Source organism: Culex quinquefasciatus, chromosome 3 (assembly GCF_015732765.1).
Source record: "Culex quinquefasciatus strain JHB chromosome 3, VPISU_Cqui_1.0_pri_paternal, whole genome shotgun sequence".
NCBI classification, from domain to species: domain Eukaryota; kingdom Metazoa; phylum Arthropoda; class Insecta; order Diptera; family Culicidae; genus Culex; species Culex quinquefasciatus.
Window position 1 is genome coordinate 51415478 of NC_051863.1, and position 24220 is coordinate 51439697.

At 37.8% G+C, this 24220-nt stretch overlaps 3 protein-coding genes across 4 annotated transcripts in view; 2 read left to right on the top strand and 1 right to left on the bottom strand.

The window, feature by feature from the left end:
- The first annotated feature begins 3647 nt into the window (after positions 1–3647).
- On the top strand, positions 3648–4836 carry LOC6054150 (MYG1 protein). The gene has a single exon (XM_001870078.2). It carries the CDS (start codon positions 3765–3767, stop codon positions 4812–4814), a length of 1050 nt encoding a protein of 349 aa, XP_001870113.2. The 5' UTR covers positions 3648–3764; the 3' UTR covers positions 4815–4836.
- A 111-nt stretch (positions 4837–4947) lies between these two features.
- LOC6054149 (tRNA pseudouridine synthase A) lies at positions 4948–6381 on the bottom strand. Its single transcript, XM_001870079.2, has one exon. It carries the CDS (start codon positions 6291–6293, stop codon positions 4995–4997), a length of 1299 nt encoding a protein of 432 aa, XP_001870114.2. The 5' UTR covers positions 6294–6381; the 3' UTR covers positions 4948–4994.
- A 4315-nt stretch (positions 6382–10696) lies between these two features.
- The window catches only part of LOC6049246 (regulator of G-protein signaling loco), a 98127-nt gene continuing 84603 nt past the window's right edge, over positions 10697–24220 (top strand). The window contains exon 1 of one of the 2 annotated variants that reach the window (XR_005278148.1): positions 10697–13756. Coding sequence is in view for 1 of the 2 variants with exons in the window: in XM_038259246.1 (XP_038115174.1) it covers positions 11396–13756 (2361 nt within the window). In the remaining variant the exon portion in view is untranslated. The remainder of the gene's footprint in view (positions 13757–24220) is intronic. The other variant, XM_038259246.1, reaches the window with a different exon arrangement.

The window sequence follows — 24220 nt, forward strand, 5'->3', positions numbered from 1 at the left end:
CATAAATACCTAAATTTGAGGTATTTTCTAGAAAAGTGAGGGATAGAAAATTACTTATACTTAAGAATAATCAAAGATCAAATTAGGTATTATCCAAGAGATATGCAGGCAGAAGAAAACAATGGTTTATATGATGTTAATATTTTTATTTATATCAAACACAACTATTTCATAAATGTTGTTCTAATATTTTAATATTTTAATATTTTGATATTTTAATATTTTGATATTTCAATATTTTAATTTTTAAATTAGGTATTTTCCAAGAGCTATGCAGGCAGAAGAAAAACAAAATTTTAAATGATATTCATTTTTTTACATAAAACACAACTTTTGCATAAATGTACTTACTTTAAATGAATATTTAATGATTTGAATATTTTAACATTCTAATTTTGTATAATATTATATAATATGAGCAATTCTCTACCAAAACCGGAAATGGATTTTATTTGTATTTTTTGATTTGGCTCAAACTTTGTGGGGGCCTTCCCTGTGACCAAATAAGCTATTTTGTGTCATTGGTTCACCCATACAAGTCTCCATACAATTTTGGCTGCTGTCCATACAAAAATGGTATGTAAATATTCAAACAGCTGTAACTTTTGAGTGAATTTTCTGATCAATTTGGTGTCTTCGGCAAAGTTGTAGGTATTGTTGAGGACAATTGAGAAAAAAATAGGTACACGGAAAAAAGATTTTTTGATAAAGGGCTTCGCTTTCAAGATATAGGCACCAAAAGTTAGATTTTAGCAAAATATTTGCAGTTTTTCAATTTTTAAAAATAGTGACCATGAGCGACCGTTTCTAAAATTTTTTTTTTTGAAAAGTTCAGAAAATTTTCTATAAAATTGTCTAAGAAACATTGAAGATTGGACCTCGGGTTGCTGAGATACAGCCGCTTTAAGAAAAAGAAACACGAAAATTGAAGTTTTCTAAGTCTCACCAAAACAACCCACCATTTTCTAATGTCGATATCTCAGCAACTAATGGTCCGATTTTCAATGTTAATACATGAAACATTCGTGAAATTTTCCGATCTTTTCGAAAAATATTTTGAAAAAAAATTAAATCAAGACTAACATTTTAAAAGGGCCAAACATTGAATATTACGCCCATTTAAAATGTTAGTCTTGATTTAATTTTTTTCAAAATATTTTTTTCGAAAAGATCGGAAAATTTCACGAATGTTTCATGTATTAACATTGAAAATCGGACCATTAGTTGCTGAGATATCGACATTAGAAAATGGTGGTTTGTTTTGGTGAGACATAGAAAACTTCAATTTTCGTGTTTCTTTTTCTTAAAGCGGCTGTATCTCAGCAAGCCGAGGTCCAATCTTCAATGTCTCTTAGACAATTTTATAGCAAATTTTCTGAACTTTTCAAAAAAAATATTTTTAGAAATGGTCGCTCATGGTCACTATTTTTAAAAATCGAAAAACTGCAAATATTTTGCTAAAATCAAACTTTCGGTGGCTATATCTTGAAAACGGAGCCCTTTATCAAAAAAATTGTAAAGTAGTTTTCGATTGCAAATTCATTTTGCATAAAAAAATAACTTCAAATTTGTTTTTACATGAAATTTGGATTTTTTTTTTCAAAAAATCACTATTTTTCAAAAATTCATAACTTGGCGGCAAATTTTTTGACCATGTTTCTCTATAGCTCAAAAGTTGCGGATTTTAGTCCCCTAAAACATATCAAAAAATCTCGAAAATCAAAAAATACGTATTTTGGGAAATTGAGTTTTAGTGAAAAAAAAGTTGATAAAAAAATCTGCAAATTTTTTTTTCCGTGTACCTATTTTTTTCTCAATTGTCCTCAACAATACCTACAACTTTGCCGAAGACACCAAATTGATCAGAAAATTCACTCAAAAGTTACAGCTGTTTGAATATTTACATACCATTTTTGTATGGACAGCAGCCAAAATTGTATGGAGACTTGTATGGGTAAACCAATGACACAAAATAGCTTGTTTGGTCATAGGGAAGGCCCCCACAAAGTTTGAGTCAAATAAAAAAATACAAAAAATAAAAATGGTCGAAATCGGCCGATTTCGTAGAGAGTTGCTCATATGTTTGTTCCTTAATATTTCAATTTTTATTTATTTTAAATATCTTTTATTATTTTAATATATTAATATTTTTACAACTTCAACATTTTAATCTTCAAATATTTGGAATTGTAGAATATAAGATTTTTTGGAGTTTTATAATGTTTAGAATTAGAGATTTTTAAAATTTTCTCTCTCTCCCCTCTCTTTTTATTTTCTCGCTCTTCCTGTTCCCTGCTATCTCTCTCTTCCCTTCCTCTCAATTCAACTTTTTCTCTTTCTCTCCTACCCTCTCTCCCTTTCTTTCTCTCCCATATTTTCTCACCTCTCTCTTTCCCACTTTCTCTCTGCCTCTCCTACTCTCTCTCCCTCTCCTACTATCTCTCTCCCTCTCCTACTATCTCTCCCTCTCCTACTATCTCTCCCTCTCCTACTATCTCTCCATCTCCTACTCTCTCTCCAACTATATCTCTTATATCTCTCTTTCTTCATCTTTGCCCCTCTCACTCCCACTTTCTCTCTCTCTTACTTTCTATCTCTCTCTTCCTCTACCCTCACCCTATCTCTCTCCCACATTTTCTGTCCCTTTTCCCCTCCAACATTCTTTCACAAACTCCCCCTTTCTCTCCCTTTCCCACTTTCTCTCTCCCTTTCCCATTTTCGCTCTCTTTCACTCCCTCTTCTCTCTCCCACTTTCTCTTTCTTTCTCTTCCTTTACCCCCACCCCTCTCACACACACACACATATACACACACAACACACACACACACACACACACACACACAAACACACACACGAACACTTTCACAAACGCATACATACACACACCCGCAACGTCCAACCTAATCACAAAAAGATAAAAATTGGTTCGCAAAACTCAAACTCGATACAATTTTTTATTCGCACAATCGCCACGGTCGCACAATCCCCACGGTTGGGGACCGTTTATACTTCCCCTTTCCAGCTCTTCCGCAAACATCCGTCCTCCAGAGCACGAGAGGGAAGAGGCGGCTTTTTTAATCTCGCCGGGAGTTGAAGGTTCCGCCCTGCTCCTCCTCTTCCACAAGCACGCGAGCCACACTTCCTCTAATGAGAATGCTCCGGGTTCCGTTCTCCTTGCAGAACCGGAGAACCACTTTTTTCCTGCACAAAACATACCTTGCCAAAGTTCCGAAGTTTTCAGCAGCACTGCGGAACACCAACTCACAGCCACGAAATTATTTTGTTTTGACTTGTCAAAACGTGAATCGCAATTTTAGAACTAAAAAAAATACTAAAATTTAGGATTTTTTAAGAAGTACTTCAGTGTTCTAAAAAAAATCCTAAATTTTAGGAAGAAAAAAATACTAATTTTTAGGTATAATTTGACAAGCTAGAACATAAGTTCAAAAAATACTAAAAATTAGGAATTTATACCTAATGTCCGTTTTGCGTGCAAACCACTAGAAATTAATTCTAGTTGTTTGTGTAATTACACTCATTTTTAAAATTCTTGGACCCCTCGATTCTCACCAAAACAAAAGACAAAAAAAATCAAACGTCAAATCAAACAAAAAATGCTGCTCCGTCAGCTGTCATCCCGCCTGCTACCGCGCGCGTTTACGAATCTTTCACCGGCAACCTTCGGCGGTCTCCATTTACGACATCCCATCCCTCATCCAGCAGATTTCACTAACCGATTCCGGACCACCAGCACCTTCCCAGCGATGTCCACCGCAACCGAGCCAAAGCGCTTCAAGGAGGACGGCGAGATCGTGATCGGAACGCACGACGGCGTGTTCCACTGCGACGAGGTTCTGGCCTGTTTCATGCTGCAGCAGCTGCCCAAGTACGAGCGGGCCACGGTGCGTCGAACTAGGGATTTGAAGGTGCTGGACCAGTGTGATATCGTGGTGGATGTGGGGGCGGTGTTTGATCCGGATACGAATCGGTACGATCATCACCAGGCGAGTTTTCAGGAGACGTTGAACTCGCTGAGGCCGGAGGTTAAGGTTAAGCGGGAGATTCGGTTGAGTTCAGCGGGGTTGATTTATACTTATTTCGGGGAGGAAGTGATTCGGAAGGTGTTGGAGCGGAACTCGATTGCGAATCCGGAGGAGGAGTTGGTCCGTGGGGTTTATCGCAAGTTGTACGACACGTTGATCGCTGAGTTAGACGGGATTGATAATGGCGTTCCGATGTTTGAGGGTGAGCCCAAGTACACCATCAACACCCATTTGAGTGCCCGCGTGAGTCACTTCAATCCGGCCTGGAACGAGTCGTCGGACGATGCCGAAGACGTGGCCAAGCGGTTTGAAAAGGCCAAAACTTACGTCGGGGCGGAGTTCATCGACAAGGTGCTCTACTACGCGACCCGTTGGTGGCCGGCACGGGCCATCGTGGAAAAGGCCGTCCGGAATCGACTTGAAGTGCACGCATCCGGCGAGATTTTGGAGCTGGAAAACTTTTGCCCCTGGAAGGAGCACCTGTACGAGCTGGAGGGCGAGCATGGAATCGCTGGCTTGCCCAAGTACGTCATCTACTGCAACAGGCCGAACGATTGGCGCGTGATCTGCGTCCCGCTGGAACCGGCCAGCTTCGTGTGCCGCAAGTTTTTGGCCCGCAAGTGGCGTGGCGAGCGGGACGACAAGCTGGAGGAGATTTCCGGCATCGAGGGAGCGAACTTTTGCCACCAGACGGGCTTCATCGGGGGAAACCGGACGCGTGAGGGCGCGCTGCGGATGGCCGTGGTCAGTCTGGAGGAGAAGGAGGAGTGAGGGAAGTTGAAAAGTATTTTGTGCGATAATAAATGGATTTTTTGAATCAATGGACTTTCGGATATATCTCAGACCATAAAAAGACCTCCGCCAAGCTTTGCCTAAACTTCACAATTCAAAATTTATTCCACCCAATCTCCCACAGCAGAACTACTTCAAAGTTGAGAGTAGCAAAATCTCCTACTCATCGTCATCGTCCCCTTCGTCATCCGCTTTCCGCTTACCTCGCCACTCTTCGCCCTCTTCCCGCGGCTCGTAACTGTGCAGCGGCAGCGTCTCGAGCCACTCCGCCATCGACCGCTGGGCCAGCTCCGTCTTCACGATGGTCGACGCAATGTGCTCGCGGAAGAAGCTCTGAATCTGGTCCTGTTCCTGCTCAAAGTCCAACGTCTCGTGGCATCCGTCCGCGCCGTACCGGACGTTGTACTTTTCGTAGTGGATCCGGCTGAGCACGAGACCGAGGCCGGGCGCCGTTGGCACGCCGTAACGGGTTTCCTCGAACGCTTTCGTGATGGTTTCCGGCGGCGTGAGTCCACGGACGACGGCCAGCGTTAGGCCGACCATTTTACGAATCTGGTGCAGCATGAAGCTCTGGCCCTTGATCTTGATCGTGGCGAATTCGACGGTCGTTCCTTCCGGGACGAAGGGCGCTTCGCACTCAAACGACATGATGAACCGCTTTACCGACGGATCGATGAACTCCTTGCGGCTGGTGAAGTTGTGGAAGTTTTTCGTTCCCTCAAAGAGCTTCAGCGTTTCTTGAACCTTTTGGATCCGATCCTCCGGCGCACGATACGTTTCAACGGACACCTCCTCACCATGCGCGGCAAAGGCCACCGTCGGCAGCGTGTACGTGTACGTCCGGGCGTCACAGTTCGACTTGGAGTTGAATCCCTTCGTCACGCGCTTCACCGCAAACACCCGAATCTGTTCCGGCAGATCCTTATTAAGCCCCGCAATATCCAAATTCTCCGGCAGCTTTATCGACACCACCTGCGTCGCAGCGGACACTCCCTTGTCAGTCCGCGCCGCCCGCTGGAACTGAATCTGCTGCGGCTGCTTGAACGCCTCATCACTGATCCACTCATTCTTCAGCATCGCCACCAGCAGCTCCTCCTCGATCGTCTTCGTGCCCGGGTTCCGCTGCATCCCAAAGTAATTCACCCCCGAATAACCCATCAAAATGATGCACTTCCGCTTCTTCACCCGCGACGCCGGATCAAAGTTCCTAACCGCGTCCGGATCCGCCGGAGGATCCTCCCACTTGCGCTTCTTCACGGCACCGTTGTAGCGGTCCTGCTTTTGCCGCTTGCGGTCCTCGTGCCGGCTCTTGCCGTCGGCAATCTTTTGCTCAACCGCTTCGGCCATCTGCGCCAGGAAGGAAAGCGGTCGTCGGGAAAGAGCTTGGGCCGCCGGTTGGGCTACTCGAACTGGGTTAACTACGGAAACTACGAGGGCGCGACGGAGGAATGCAAACATTTATGGTTGGTTCTCCCGCGGACCTGCTCCGTACGTCCCGGAATTGCAACCCGGTGTTTTGGGATTCGAGAGCGGCGACGAGTTGACTGTTTATTTCCAAAACACGCGTGGAGTTTGACAGAACCGCAGGGGTTGTTTACAAATAAATTTAGTACAATTTGTACTAAAGTTTGACCAAACCAAGGGGTCACCTAATTGATTGATACTGATTACTGTAATCAGCGGGTGGTGCACAAGGGATGTCATAATTTAACCAGAAAAGAACTACACGCAAAATTCAGATAACACAGATTAGTGTTAATTTTTACACAAATCACCCAAAAGCGGGAATGCTCAGAAGCATTGTACACATATATGTGTACAAACATTGTCTGTCAAATTAAACCTTGGGACAGGATTCGATTTTAAGCACTTCGTCCTCCTTCGAGAATGACACAGGTCCAAGTTCATGCAGCGAGGTGACCGACTGATTATCACCCTCCGTGACCACGTTGGCAGGGAACTTCTTCACCATAATCACCTAATTCTCGAAGGGTGATTGTGGGCGGGTGGTCGCTAAAATCGTGCTTGCCATTTCATTCGGGCGCAAAACATTTTTAGACAAGAGTGTGTCTGTGCTAATAGCATCAATATTTCAGTGTAGCATTCTTGCAAAAATTCATCCAATAAACGCAATCAATTCCCAATTGTTAGTGCTTGTGCCCTCAGGGCATCTGCAATGCTGGAGTGCAAATCAAATGTTGCATCCGGCTTATGAATACCGAGATCAAATTTGCCACCTTGAAAAAACTCCGTCATCGCCACCGCTAGGGTAGCAAATTTGCCACCGAAACAAGCCCACCGCGGGGGGCAAATACACTCAAACCCCGATGGTTTGACACCAACTGTTGTCAAACGAACGGGGCACTTTTTAGTTTGACACCCCTTTTACACGGACTTCACACACACTACCAAACGTTTGTTTTGATAGTGTGCGTGAGCGCCGTGTAAAAAGTGACAGTTCGTCACTTTTTAGTTTGACTTTGACCAACCAACGGGGTACAAACTAAAAAAGTGTCAAACGAAAAAGTGACCAACCACCGGGGGTTGAGTGTATGGGTTTTTATCATTTTTTGCTCTCGGTTACCTTCAAAATCAATAATTATGTATTGATTCATGCCTAGAAATGCTAAAAGTTTATTAATCTTTTTAGTCATATTGAAAATGTCAAAGAATTTATTTTTTTCGAAAATGTCGAAAGTTGAACAATTTGCTACCCGATTTGTTTCTTACCATACGCCATTCCGGTTATAGGCTAGTATGGAGATCGGAAGGAAAGGGGACAAGAACTAAGGGCAGATCACTTCTGATACTGAGGTGTGTATGGAGTGTGTATGTAGCGAGTATCGTACTAGATATCGTGCGTATGATACTGGGTCGCGTATTGACCATTATCTATGAAGATTTATTTTAGTGTTGAAACTTTTGACATTTCTCAACGTCAAACTTTTGTGCTGCTTTTGTTGTTAGCTGGATTCAGTTGGCTGGATGTGAACATGAAGATGAAAGAACTCAATTTTGAAGAAATGCAGATTTCCCACAAGGCTAGATTTTGCGGTTCAAATTCCTCTTTGACGAGAAAAAGCTTACCCCCACTTGTTGGTTGAGGGAATTCATTAGCGAGCTGTAAGATGTTGTTGCAAAATTCGTCGGAGCTTCCACACACATAGAGCTGTACAGTTGGGGCAGATTCTAGATCGGGGAAGCGGTTCTGAGGGGGTTCCCAACACGGCGTGTTTCGTTGTACTGTACGGTCGACAACCGGAAGGTCAATTTCGAGGAGGTGTTTTTTAAACAACACGGGATTGATGTGGACCACAATCGGTTCCTATTCTACAGGGCGAGTCGATTTTGATAACAAAACCAAAGGCGCTCGCGGAAACCGATTGCGGGTTGTTGGAGTATCTGTATGACATTGTCGGAACGACGCGGTACAAGCAACAGTTGGTGAAGATTCCCGAACGCGTCAAAGCGCTGAACGAGATTGCAGGGGGGATGTTACTTCGGTAGATCCTGGGGGAAGCCAGGGAACGAGAGCCGTTAGCCCTGGGCTGGTTTCTGCACTTCCGTGCCCCTGGAGGATGGTAGTAGAGGACGGGCCACACGCTAGGTGACCCCTGCCGGAATAGGGCGAAGACACCTCGACGAAGCCGGTGGACAAAAGAGTCGCCCACCGGAGGGAGGTGGCACGCTTCGGCATCCAGCTCGGAGTCACCCCGGACGCGTTACCCGCGCGTTGTGTGTGTGTGTGTGTGTGTGTGTGTGTGTGTGTGTGTGTGAGCGCGCGCGTGGGGAAGGGAGGGGGGCTGGAGAACTCCCTGATACGCACTCGGAACTAACAAATCCAACAGAATCAACGAGTAGCAAAAGAAGGTCTCGTCCGAAAGGAATTAAAACAGTACCGCCCCGAAACAACTGTTGCCATGATGTCACAGAAAAACGCAGGCAGCATTTCCAAAATTCTCGTCCGGCTGTAACATCTCAGAGCACTGTGATCCCATGGGATCAACTCGTAGTGTTTAGACAAGCTGTCTATATTGGTCAAACCCGAGGTCAAAACGATGAACGACGCTAATTTCCCGGATCTTTGCGTTCAGATCAGGATTCTTTCTACTTATTCATTTTAATTAATAAAGTTATAACCATTTGGCCGCCGCTGCTCGATTCCGTTCCCAAATGTGGATGAATTTCTAACAGATCTAACACATTCTTTTCCAGAACCTGGTCTAGAACTCAAAATATCCCAATTTATTTTTCTTATGTTGCCGAAAAAACATATTTTGTGTATGCAATCTACTTTGTTTATTATTTTGACCGATTTGACAACTACACTGATATAAATCGTATAAAAAAGTTGACCATACCATGCCAGTATTATGCGCGTATGGTACGCGCGTATGGTATGCTGCCATACACAGTATGCGGTATACTCGAAGTGCTTAACCCTTAGTGCTTATGTCTGTGACATAACTACTTTGACTTTTTTGTATTAAAATAAAAAAAAGTGATTAGAAATGGTTCTTAATCGTGTTTTTTACCATTCAACATAAGAATTAACATAGGGCTGTAGGACCCAATTAGAGTTCACGCGCGCTGATATGACCGCAGAAAAATGGCCGCATGACAGCCGCAGAACAAATTTTCGGCTGTTGTCAAAGGTAGCCTTGAGTTTTCAGCTGACTTTTTGGGAAATATTGAAAACAAATCAAGTTGACAGCCTAATCAACACGGAATTTCAATTGGGTACTAAAATGAAGCTTAGATTGCTGATATTATTGTTTACAGCGATAAAGCTTATTTTTCTGAGTACAATTACCCTTTGTACGAACACAAAGAGTTTAAAATGGATTTTTAAATCAATTTTGAAAAATTAACCTCGCGGTCCTTCTTGACAGAAAAGGTCCTAGCTCGTTCCAAGGGGACCATAGTTGATCCATCGAAAAAATGTTGTCTTGTCAATTCGATGCCAACATTTCTAAAAGCATCATGTACAAACCATGCGTTTTGAGAAAAACGCATTTGAATGTTGAGCATCATTTTTCAATTCCCATTTTAATATAAAAGAAAAAGAAGATGTTCTAATGATAACAAACGATGAAAAAAGTTGCTTTCATTGATACTTGATCATCCATATTCAATAAAACATTATTTCCGTCGTTATATTTAAGAAAAACAAACATAACTTCTTTTGAAATCACCAACGTCTATATCACCCTGCTGTCATTGAGGGGGACGCTTTGTTATGATTCGTTTTTCGTCGGCAAATGTACATGGCGTCTTTTTCATGATGCTTTTTTTTCATCACGAGGTTCATGTAGTCTTTTGTTTGACAGGTTGACAAAGCTATATAAACAGGCACTGCTGATACCAGAGATTTTGTTAATGTTACTTTATTTAAAATAATTATTAAACAGACTTTACTGAAGTAGCTCTTGCTAATTTTTGTTGAAGAGGTAGCTTATTAGGAGTACTTTCAGAATATGCAATAACCCAGAAAGTGTCAAAATGTACATGATGCCATTTGAAATGTTGCCATCGAATTTTTTTTTTGCATTAAAATGAAAAAAAAAGTGATCAGAAATGGTTTTTGATCGTGTTTTTTACCGCTGTAGATAAAAATTGACATAGGGCTTTAGTACCCAATTCAACATGCAGATTGTCTTTTGTCAATTTTCGTAGGTCAGTGTAATACCTCATAGGTCCAAAACATCTGCGCAAGCAACCCCGCGCAGACTTTTCCTTCTTCTGCAGCACAACTGTCACCTTGCTGGCTCTCCTTTCAAAAAATCCGTCGCGCAACGCCAAAGCTGATCCTCTCCCCTCTCTCTCACTCACACCAACAGCCAGCTCAAAGTGACAAAGCAAGGAAAAACGCGAAATTTCAAAATTCCACCAGCAGCCGCGAATTTCGGCAAATAATCCCGTCCAAAGTGAACGGTTCGACGTCGTGACCACTTCACCCGCTAGCCGACGCGGGCAGTTTCGTGAAAACGGTGAAATTCGGTGAAAAACGGCGTCGTTTGAGGGTGGGAAATCGTTTGGAAATTTTGTTCTCTCGGTGACTTCAATTCGAGCGCAGAAAAGAAGTCCAGCATCCAAGTTGGCTTTCTTATTTGAGATTGCTTGTGAGTGTGTGTTCGTGCGTGGTTTGTGTTTTGGGTTAGCTTGTTTGTGGTTGTTGTTCCAATAAGATTTGAAGACAAGAGTGTTAGGAAAAAAAACAACATTCGAAATTGTGCTAGGGGAAAAACGGTGAAATTTGTGCAACAAGGTTTTTGGGATTTTGAGAAGAAATTCTTGGAAGATTTGCGATTTTAAGTTGAGAAACAGTTTTAAAGTGTTTAAAACGTGGAAATTTAAATGGTTAAGCCACAGACTTAATGACAGCTTTCTAGTTTGCGCTTGTGTGAGTGGTAAATAAGCGAAAGGAATGCAGACTTGAACGGTTCAAGACAACACCGAGGAACCAGGGAGTTGAGGAAGGGGGCATCGCGAAATAGCTCTCTCGAACCGTGGTGAAATGGTTACGAATTTCCACTAATTTCGGTCAATTTCTGGTGAAAATGCACGGCCATCGGCGGCGCAAGAAGCGGCCCAACTATGGCCTGCGGACGGTCGAGGTGAACCGGGGTCTGCACGGGTTTGGGTTTACAATAAGTGGTCAGCAGCCGTGCATACTGTCGTGCATTGTGGGCAATAGTCCGGCGGATTTGGCTGGGTTGAGGGCGGGGGATTTTTTGATTTCGGTCAACGGGTTGAACGTGTCCAAGTTGCCGCACGAGGCGGTCGTGCAGTTGATTGGGAACACGTACGGGGCGATCAAGATGGCCATCGCGGAGAATTACTACTCGGACAGTTCGGACGAGGACGTGCTGTTCCAGGGAAGTCAGCAGCACCAGCATCGGGTGCGGCCAAAGTACTTGAACCACAAGACCAAGTTCCACCAGAGGATGACGACGGCGAAGCAGCACACGAGCATGAACGGGCCGGCGGATTTGGTGGGGACCTGCGAGGCGGCCACGGCCATCGTGGTCAACGACTCTCCGACGGCGTACAACGTGATTCACAGTCCGAACGCCAGCAATAGCTGCGACATTTCGAACGTTAGCGCCATGGTACGGTCGGTCCATCTGGAGGACGAGGAGGCTGGACCTTCGCAGCAGCCGCAACCGGATCGAGAGATTGCACTGGAGTACAAGGCCATCGTCGGTTATCTGGGCACGATCGAAATGCCCAAACAGATCGCGACCAGCTCGAAGCTGCAAACGGTGCGGAGTTGCATTCGCAAGATGCGCCAAGAAAAGCGCAACCCCACGACGGTCTTGATGACCATTCTACCGTCCTGTTTGAACCTCATCAACACGAGCAACGCCGTCATCGCCAAGTACTCCTCCGTCCGGCTTAACTACGTCAGCAGCAGCAGCGAGAGCGACAATCGCTACTTTGGCCTCGTCACGTCCGCGATCTACGCCGACGGCCTCATGTGCGAAAACTCCGACATCCTGAACCAACGCAAGGACGTCGTCATCTCCAACAGCTGCCACGTGTTCGTGATCGACTCGCGAACCGTCGACCACGCGGCGCACCTCGAAAAGGCCGACCTCTTCCAGATCCTCTGCACCAAGGACCCCATCACGAACCTCTGTCTGGAGTTCCCCAGCAACTCAGAGTACGTGGTCAACCTGATCCGCAGCATGTACAACCTGAAGGCACCCCCACTCAAACCAGCCGATTGCTCCTACGGCAAACCTCCAGTCGCGCGCAGTCTCAACCTGGACCGGCGTCCAAACCCTCGCGAAGACCCGCACGACCTGCTCGCCTCCAACTCGCCCCAGCCGAGCAACCACAGCGAAATCACCACCACCTCTAGCAACTCCGACTCCGGCATCGGCTTCCACAACGACTGCCGCAACATCTCCGACCGCATCCTCGTCGTGGACTTCCCCGGCATCGCCGCCAACCACCAAATCAACAACGTCCGCGCCCATTTCCGCAAGTCCGTCCCCTTCGGCCGCCCCGTCGGCATCATCAACGAACTCCCCCAACCCCTGGACCCCATCCGCAACATCCGCTCCACAACCTCCACCGCAGCCGCCCCCCAAATCTTCCACGGCAAGTCCAAATCCGCCGACTACAGCTACCCATCCACGTCCGGCCTCGACCGCCTCACCGTACGAGCCCGCCCCGACCCAAAATCCTTCCCCCCCGACCGCTCCCCCAGCAAGGACAACGCCCTCAACCACGAAGCCCTCTTCCCCCAACAAACCGTCGACGACCTGGGCAACGTCGTCCAGGAGCGCCCCATCGACATCCCGCCCCAACTCGCCGACGAGGTCACCTTCCTCGACCTCCAACGCTACAACGCGGACAACGTCAAAAACTCGCTGCTGGCGCGCTCCTGCGACGACATGATCATGACGCTGGAAAAGGAGCAGCCACCGAAGGCGGACGACGCCACCGATCACATCTTCCTGCAGCCCGCGAAGCCGCTCAAACGCTCCAAAAAAGCCTGCTCGCATCGACCCAAACCGGCCGCCGCCGACGACGGTTCCAACAAACTGCTCTCGTACAAGCTTAGTCCGAAGGTGTTTGGCCTGGCGCGGCCACTTTCCGCGAGCTTCGAGAACATTTCGCACGCCGCGGACGAGCTTTGTGGGGAAAAGGCGCGAAAAGTGGAATCGGCGGAAGTTCAGCAGGAGCAGCAGCGGAGTAGGGCGGGAAGGTCCGCGAAGAGGCTAAGTGGTGGGTTTTCTGCGATTTGGGGTAGTTTGCAGGAACTTAGAAGTGGTGGCGGTGCCAAACAGGGTGAGGGGAAGGAACTCGCGATGGAGCAGAGTGTAGTGATGAAGAAGCAGCAGCAGCAGCTGGAGAGGAGGCCGGTTCTGCCGGGAGCGTACAGTGAGCCGGATCTGCGGTGTGATGAGGTGAGTGGTGAAATAGGTTTAAAGACTGAAATTACTTTGCTGATGATATTTCTGATTGAATAATTTAAAAGAAAACAGATCAGTTCGTTCTCTTATGTTTAGATTATTTTTTAAAAAGATTATAGATAGTGATTTTTCACGCTCAAAAATTGCAATTTTGACGGGGATCATTCCAAATCATCAAATTTCACGGAACGTGAAAATTTTAAAAATTACCTTGAAAATCTTACGTTAAAATCACATAAAGTACTATTTACTTTATATTTTTTCAGTCAGCTATAAATTTTCTTCGCCATTCTCTTCTATATTTTTTAAATATGTAAAACAGACTTATAATGCGCATTACAAAGCAATTTCTCTTCCTTCAAAAGATTTACTAGATTTACCATTAACCCACACTCAAAATCAAAAGTACCCATCAAAAAGGGTTCTGTCTAGCTAACCTTTATCTGTCAACATAAGGTAGACAAACCCTTTTTGAGGGTTACTTCCACCCTTTTTTTCAAGTTTAGCTGTCGTAACCCTTTTGAAAATGAAGGGATAAAAAGGGTGGAAGTAAGCCTCAAAAAGGGTTTGTCTACCTTTTGTACATGGGTACTTCTGATTTTGAGTGTACTCATCATCGTATAAAAATTCACTCACGAAAAATCTAAATTATTCTAAAAAGGTCTTATTTAAGGATGAAAAAAAGTACCTTTGAAAAAAAAATTAATCTTTTTATTTCTTTTATAATTCTGCCTTCCAAGCAATATGTTAGTAGAACTGTTATTCTTGGAAATTAAAATATGATTTAAACTAGAAAGTTTTCGAAGAAAATCTTAAAAAATCAGGGGTTTTACATATTCGTTTCGGCATTCTTTTAAGGTGTCTACGTAGTTTATGAATGGCCCCTTATTTTCATGTATTTTTGCATTCTTTTAAACATGAGTAATTCCTTGGACAAAATAAGCAGTTTAAAAAACTTCTTTTTTTCTAGTTTTAGCAGTCTTTTAAACATGAAGGAGCTATTACACTACGGCAAACAAACTCGCAAACAAGGCAAAATGTATGCAGGCTGACGTTGGTACAAACAAATCCAGCCAAACAAACACAGCAGGCAAACTGTCAAAAAGTGCGAGTTTGTTTGCCGTAGTGTAATAACTTCTTGAGCTGTTGTTGAAAATTATTTAAAAAATGATTTTTTTACTTAAAATTTATGGAGCTTTATGCATTCTTGTGAACATGGTAGAAAATAAACTAAGCATTGAAAAAAAAAACAAATAAAAAAACCTTTGGCGGAACAAAAATTTCGCGCACGAGCCAAAATTCTCAGTGGGTATACTTGCAGGGGTAACGTCACACGTCGAAAAATGGTGTGGTATGAGATTTCCAAAAATGTGTCCACGTGGTTTATGGATGGTCCCTACAAGGTTGCCAGTTTTTCAAACTTTTAGACTCGTTTGGAAAGTCATTTGATTACCTATCCAAGGATAAGTCGCATGATAGATCTATATCATTCATATAAGTGAGATCATATCATACTTGAACAATTCTCTGAGATTTCGGTCATTCGATTTTTTTGTATTTTTTAATCCGGCTAAAACTTTTTTGATGCCTTTGGTATGCCCAAAGAAGCCATTTTGCATCATTAGTTCATTCATATAAATTTCCATACAAATTTGACAGCTGTTCATACAAAAATGATATGTGTAAATTCAAAAATCTGTATCTTTTGAAGGAATTTTTTGATCGATTTGGTGTCTTCGGCAAAGCTTTAGGTATGAATATGGACTACACTGAAAAAAAAATGATACACGGTAAATTTTTTTGGTCATTTTTTATTTAACTTTTTGTCACTAAAACTTGATTTGCAAAAAAAAACACTATTTTATTTTTTTTTGTTTGTTTTAGGGGACATCAAATGCCAACTTTTCAGAAATTTCTTGAATGGGCAAAAAATCTTTGACCGAGTTATGATTTTTTGAAACAATACAGATTTTTTTCAAAAAATCTAAATATTGGTCGCCAAAATTTATCAACTTAATTTTTCGATGTAAAATCGAATTAGCAAGCAAAAAGTACTTTGATTTTTTGAAATTTTGATAAAGTGCACCGTTTTCATGTTGTAGCCATTTTTAGGTAACTTTTCTAAAAATAATCGCAGTTATTCATTTTTTAAAATTACCACTTTTGAAAAAAAAAAAATTGAAAAGCTGAGAAAATTCTCTATGTTTTGCTTTTAATCATTCAATATTACGCCCTTTTGAAATGTAAGTCTTGATTTTAAAAATTTAGAAATATTGTTTCGAAAAAAGATCGGAAAATTTCACGAATGTTTCCTATTTTAACATTGATTATCGGACCATTAGTTGCAGAGATATCGACATAAGAAAATAGTGTGTTGTTTGGGTGAGACTTAGAAAACATCAATTTTCCTATATTTAAACTTTTGCATGACAATATCTCAGCAACTATGGGTCGTATCAACAAAGTTCAAAAAAGCAAAATATAGAGAATTTTCTCAGCTATAACTTGAAAACAGTTCATTTTATCAAAATTTCACTAAAATACTTTTTGATTGCAAATTCTATTTTACAAAATTACAAAATGAGGTTGAAATTTTTTTGCGAAATATCGGATTTTTTGCAATATTAAGTATTGATTCAAAAGTTTATAACTTGGTCAAAGTTTGTTTGCACATTCTGGAAATTTCTGAAATGTTGTCATTTGATGTCCCCTAAAACATATCAAAAAATGAAAAAAAAAATAAAAAAAGTGTTTTTTTGCAAATCAAGTTTTAGTGAAAAAAAGTTAAATTAAAAATCACCTATTTTTTTTACCGTGTATCATTTTTTTTCAGTGTAGTCCTTATCCAAACCAACAACTTTGCCGAAGACACCAAATCGATCAAAAAAAAATCTTCAAAAGGTACAGATTTTTTAATTTTCATACATCATTTATGAGTGGAAATTTGTATGGAACATTATATGATGATGCAAAATGCTTTCTTTAGGCATACCAAAGGCACCAAAAAAGTTTCAGCAGGATTAAAAAATACAAAAAATATTTAAAATTAAAAAAAAAAGACCGATTTCGTAGAAAATTGCTCATTACAGAAAAAATGGTCTAAGATTTTTTTTCCTATTGGCTGGTATTTTGTTTTCCCTAAACTGCCGTTCTACGCATAATTGTCCCATGTCATTTTTGGATGATTTTAACTTTTAAACATTTTTAAGTTTAGTTGGTCGTATACTTTCAGAAAAACACATAAAATCTAGTACTTTGTTCGGAAAATCACTGAAAACAACATTAATCATTAGCTTTACGAAGCATTGTCTTGTTTACCTTTTGTATAGCAAGAGGACAACAACTAAGAGTGATAAACTGCTAACTGGGGCGATTGGCGACAAATAGGGTTAATTGGGACCCTCGGGACAATTATGCGTAGAAACACAAAAATCGGTCGAAAATTTTCAATCGCCTTTTTCTCAGTTGCACTTTTTTTGAACATGGAACAATTATGCGTAGAACGGCCTTAAAACAAACAAAAAAAAATAAAAGTGTAGAAAAGTTTTGTTTGTATACACATTTTAGTGACAAAAAGTGATTCAAAAAATCAGCAGAAAAAAAAAAACATTTTATCAGTTTTTTTGTGCAGTCCCCATCCATACCTACTGCTTTGTCGAAGACACCAAATCGAATCAAAAGATACCGATTTTAAAATTTCCACAAACCATTGTATGGACTGGACAGCTGTTAAATTTATATGGAAAAAGCAATGGATAAAGTGATGATGCAAAATGGCTTCTTTGGGCATACGGAAGGTACTAATAAAAATTCAAAAAAGTATTTTTTATCTAAAAATTCATGGATTTTTAGGCATTTTTGTAACCAAGGCAGTTTTTTTATATTTTTAAAATAACAAGCCATAGTCGCAACATTTCAATGAAAAAAAGTGTTTTAAAATGCATTTTACACCAGTTCAGTTGTTTTGCAATCATTAGTTTTCTAAAAATGTAATAATTGAGGAAAACAAAAATTATAACAGAAAAAAATGGTGTACTGTACATCGAAAATTTTCTAAAATTATATATGAGCAATTCTCTACCAAAACCGGAAATGGATTTTATTTGTATTTTTTTATTTGGCTCAAACTTTGTGGGGGCCTTCCCTATGACCAAATAAGCTATTTTGTGTCATTGGTTCACCCATACAAGTCTCCATACAATTTTGGCTGCTGTCCATACAAAAATTGTATGTGAATATTCAAACAGCTGTAACTTTTTAGTGAATTTTCTGATCAATTTGGTGTCTTCGGCAAAGTTGAAACATGGTTAAAAAATCTGCCGCCGAAATATGAATTTTTGAAAAAATAGTGATTTTTGGAAAAAATCGAAATTTCATGCTAATACAAATTTGACGTATTTTTTTTATGCAAAATTGAATTTGCAATCGAAAACTACTTTACAGATTTTTTGATAAAGTGCTCCGTTTTCAAAATATAGCCACCGAAAGTTTTATTTTTGCGAAATATTTGCAGTTTTTCGATTTTTAAAAATAGTGACCATGAATGACCATTTCTGAAAATATTTTTTTTGAGAAGTTCAGAAAATTTGCTATAAAATTGTATAAGAGACATTGAAGATTGGACGTCTGACTACAGAGATACAGCGGCTGATTGTTGCTTCATCCATATTTTAACAGAAAAGTTGACATCAAATGCAACATGATCAGGGTGAAATTTTTTGCCGCTTTTCTTTCCTGTGGGTGTACAAACCGGAAGAAATTTCTGTTTTCACTTTCAAATCTTGAGAAGTTTTTCAATTCTACAAGTAGGTATGTCCATTATCTAACGCGCGACTAGTGCAGCTCACAAACTCGCAAACTCAAACCAATCAAATACAATCGCCCTGAGAAGAGCACCAACTCAACCACAGCTCTAAAGTGACCAAAGTAAACAGCAAACATTGTGCAATTACTTTCCAAACATCTCAACGGGCGGCGCTACTTTAGGATACATTGTGGCAATCGTACCATTCGGGTAGACTTCCCTCTTGTTGGAATCATATTTTTATCACACAAAATTAGTTACAACAGTAACTCCCGGTTTAGTGATAAGATTGTTTAAAAAAGAGTTGACAATAACAGTGTCTCTCTCTCTCTCTCTCTGCTCATTGGATCTGGATCTTCTCCTGCCAATAGCTGGGTGCCCGTAGAAACCGGGAGGGCATCTGGCTTATTTCTCGTGCCACGCGTGAGATGCTCGCGGAGAAACATCTCCACAGCGCACAAATTAATGCGGTACAAACGCACTTGCTGTACTCCTGGCTGCGTGTGCTTACTCCAAGACTCTTTGGAGATGGGCCAGTCGTAATCTGGGTGCCACAGGGCACGGAGTTCCGCGATCTTGGGTTCGTAACGGTGTTTTCGGAGGAAGAGGTCGAAGTTTTACGAAGAGTTGTTGTTTAGTTCTGGATGTTCCTCAGGAATGTCAACGCGCTTCCGGTTGGTGATGATTCAAGTGTTTGTCTCCAAGAGGTCGGCCGATGGGTGTCTCGGTTAGCCGGCCACATGAATAAACTGGAGGAAATTGAAGTTGATTGAATTAAAAAAAAACGCTTTTAATTGGAATCAATTGAACTTCGCGTGCGCGCGCGCGTTGGAGAGAGTCTGATTGAGGGTGACGACGGCGATCGCGCGACGTCGAGGTGATGTTGGCTTGTCTACACCTAAACGATGGTCGCTGAAATTTCTGACATGAGTGACGTTTTGCGCAAAAAAAAGAAAAAAATGTCTTGAACCGGGATTTGTAACGGAGCTCTTTGATTTACAATCATTCTCTTTACCACTGTGTCGCAGCAGTTCAAACTACAAAACCCGCCAGTTGTCAGAGCTCTCTGGTTTGGGTGTAGCTACAACAGATGATGAATATCTTTAAAGACCGGAAAAAGTTTTGATCTGCAGGTCAATTTGTTAAAATAGCGCAGCGAATGTTTTGTGCTTTGATGAACGATAACAATTCTGTTATTCAAAAAAGGAGAAACTGCAAACTTAGTTTGACGTAGATTCGATTTGACAACAACCGTTCATCAAAGCATCTTAAACCAACGACGTATTTACATACCTTTTTACCGGGAGGGAACCCGACGAACTGTCTTGCGCAAATTGTGTGACATCACCTCGGTCGTCAATCGAGTCGTCGTTATCAGTTCCCATCGCGATTGGACTATTTCGAGCTGTTTTGAGTGCGGCACCGGCTTGCTGTTTTGCGTCGTCGGCCCGGCCATCGTAAACGCCTGCTTGCTTCAAACTTGTTTCAACAGGATTGTGATTTGTGGTTTTATTTTGGAATTTAGCAATAGCGTTCAAATTTTGAAGTGCAGAGTGCGGAAAAGCTTTCGAGTGGTCCGCGGATGATGCTGGGCGGTTTGATGTGTGGATTCAACTCGACGGAACACTTGTCGGTAAGATCGGTGGGGAAGTCGATTGTGTTTTTTTTACAGAAATATCAGAAATTGATTGAAACCTTATTTTAGTTAAACATAGGAATACGAAAATACAAAAATACAAAAATACAAAAATACAAAAATACAAAAATACAAAAATACAAAAATACAAAAATACAAAAATACAAAAATACAAAAATACAAAAATACAAAAATACAAAAATACAAAAATACAAAAATACAAAAATACAAAAATACAAAATACAAAAATACAAAATACAAAAATACAAAAATACAAAATACAAAATACAAAAATACAAAAATACAAAATACAAAAATACAAAAATACAAAAATACAAAATACAAAAATACAAAAATACAAAATACAAAAATACAAAAATACAAAAATACAAAAATACAAAAATACAAAAATACAAAATACAAAAATACAAAAATACAAAAATACAAAAATACAAAATACAAAAATACAAAATACAAAATACAAAAATACAAAAATACAAAAATACAAAATACAAAAATACAAAAAATAAAAATACAAAAATACAAAATACAAAAATACAAAAATACAAAATACAAAAATACAAAAATACAAAAATACAAAAATACAAAATACAAAAACAAAAATAAAAAATACAAAATACAAAATACAAAAATACAAAAATACAAAAATACAAAAATACAAAAATACAAAATACAAAAATACAAAAATACAAAAATACAAAAATACAAAAATACAAAAATACAAAAATACAAAAATACAAAATACAAAATACAAAAATACAAAAATAAAAATACAAAAATACAAAAATACAAAATACAAAAATACAAAAATACAAAAATACAAAAATACAAAAATACAAAAATACAAAAATACAAAATACAAAAATACAAAAATACAAAAATACAAAATACAAAATACAAAATACAAAAATACAAAAATACAAAATACAAAAATACAAAATACAAAAATACAAAAATACAAAAATACAAAAATACAAAAATACAAAAATACAAAAATACAAAATACAAAAATACAAAAATACAAAATACAAAAATACAAAAATACAAAAATACAAAAATACAAAATACAAAAATACAAAAATACAAAATACAAAATACAAAATACAAAAATACAAAAATACAAAAATACAAAAATACAAAATACAAAATACAAAAATACAAAAATACAAAAATACAAAATACAAAAATACAAAAATACAAAAATACAAAAATACAAAAATACAAAAATACAAAAATACAAAAATACAAAAATACAAAATACAAAAATACAAAATACAAAAATACAAAAATACAAAAATACAAAATACAAAAATACAAAAATACAAAAATACAAAAATACAAAATACAAAAATACAAAAATAAAAATACAAAAATACAAAAATACAAAAATACAAAAATACAAAAATACAAAAATACAAAAATACAAAATACAAAAATACAAAAATACAAAAATACAAAATACAAAAATACAAAATACAAAAATACAAAATACAAAAATACAAAATACAAAAATACAAAAATACAAAAATACAAAAATACAAAAATACAAAAATACAAAAATACAAAAATACAAAAATACAAAAATACAAAAATACAAAAATACAAAAATACAAAATACAAAAATACAAAATACAAAAATACAAAATACAAAAATACAAAAATACAAAAATACAAAATACAAAATACAAAAATACAAAAATACAAAAATACAAAATACAAAAATACAAAAATACAAAAATACAAAATACAAAATACAAAAATACAAAAATACAAAATACAAAATACAAAAATACAAAAATACAAAATACAAAAATACAAAAATACAAAATACAAAAATACAAAAATACAAAAATACAAAAATACAAAAATACAAAATACAAAATACAAAAATACAAAATACAAAAATACAAAAATACAAAAATACAAAAATACAAAAATACAAAATACAAAAATACAAAAATACAAAAATACAAAAATACAAAAATACAAAATACAAAATAAAAATACAAAAATACAAAAATACAAAATACAAAAATACAAAAATACAAAAATACAAAAATACAAAAATACAAAAATACAAAAATACAAAAATACAAAAATACAAAAATACAAAATACAAAAATACAAAAATACAAAAATACAAAAATACAAAAATACAAAAATACAAAAATACAAAATACAAAAATACAAAAATACAAAATACAAAAATACAAAAATACAAAAATACAAAAATACAAAAATACAAAAATACAAAAATACAAAAATACAAAAATACAAAAATACAAAAATACAAAAATACAAAAATACAAAAATACAAAAATACAAAATACAAAAATACAAAAATACAAAAATACAAAAATACAAAAATACAAAAATACAAAAATACAAAAATACAAAAATACAAAAATACAAAAATACAAAAATACAAAAATACAAAAATACAAAAATACAAAAATACAAAAATACAAAAATACAAAATACAAAAATACAAAAATACAAAAATACAAAAATACAAAAATACAAAAATACAAAAATACAAAAATACAAAAATACAAAAATACAAAAATACAAAATACAAAATACAAAATACAAAATACAAAAATACAAAAATACAAAAATACAAAAATACAAAAATACAAAATACAAAAATACAAAAATACAAAATACAAAAATACAAAAATACAAAAATACAAAAATACAAAATACAAAAATACAAAAATACAAAATACAAAAATACAAAAATACAAAAATACAAAAATACAAAAATACAAAATACAAAAATACAAAATACAAAAATACAAAAATACAAAAATACAAAATACAAAAATACAAAAATACAAAAATACAAAAATACAAAATACAAAATACAAAAATACAAAAATACAAAAATACAAAAATACAAAAATACAAAAATACAAAAATACAAAATACAAAAATACAAAAATACAAAAATACAAAAATACAAAAATACAAAAATACAAAAATACAAAAATACAAAAATACAAAAATACAAAAATACAAAAATACAAAAATACAAAAATACAAAAATACAAAAATACAAAATACAAAAATACAAAATACAAAAATACAAAAATACAAAATACAAAAATACAAAAATACAAAAATACAAAAATACAAAATACAAAAATACAAAATACAAAAATACAAAAATACAAAAATACAAAAATACAAAAATACAAAATACAAAATACAAAAATACAAAAATACAAAAATACAAAAATACAAAAATACAAAAATACAAAAATACAAAAATACAAAAATACAAAAATACAAAAATACAAAAATACAAAAATACAAAAATACAAAAATACAAAAATACAAAAATACAAAAATACAAAAATACAAAAAAACAAAAAAACATAAAAACATAAAAACATAAAAACATAAAAACAAAAAAACATAAAAACATAAAAACATAAAAACTCACAAAAACATACAAAAACATAACTCAAATTTTTGTGCTCCTGTCATTTACATGGAATTTTCAAGTTTTTTTTATGTTTGAGACAAAATTTAAATGTCTTTAAAATTATTCGAATGGTTTGTGAATGTTTTAAAACTTGTGCACCTGGTGAAGGAGGAAACTTTTCCGTCCGCGCCGGAAGAGAAAGTGAGAAGGAGACCATCAACCAAGTGAATTACAAAATTCGCGTTACGGGACAGCTTTATACCGGACGGCGCTGGGTGGTGATTGCCATCCAATTCTGGTCTGGAAAAGATTAGTGGACGTTGGCCAATATGCACAACTAGGTGGAGCTGAGGGTCTGAAATGTTGGAACCGTTAGGATCGCTAATCAAAATTTGGATTTGTGTTTCTGCGGCATAAAACGGCTGTTCAAGATCGTGTTTTTCAAACCCGGTGAGGAATTTCCTTTTTGCATCCTTATTAAAATTTCAAGTGTGTCTTGATTTGGTGAGATCTATACATTTTTCTTATTTTTTTTCCCCTTATTTTATATAATATCCTATTGATCAA

Excerpts from the sequence above, each read along its gene's own strand:
- LOC6054150 (XM_001870078.2), top strand. The coding sequence starts at position 3,765 with ATGTCCACCGCAACCGAGCCAAAGCGCTTCAAGGAGGACGGCGAGATC.
- LOC6054149 (XM_001870079.2), bottom strand. The coding sequence starts at position 6,293 with ATGTTTGCATTCCTCCGTCGCGCCCTCGTAGTTTCCGTAGTTAACCCA.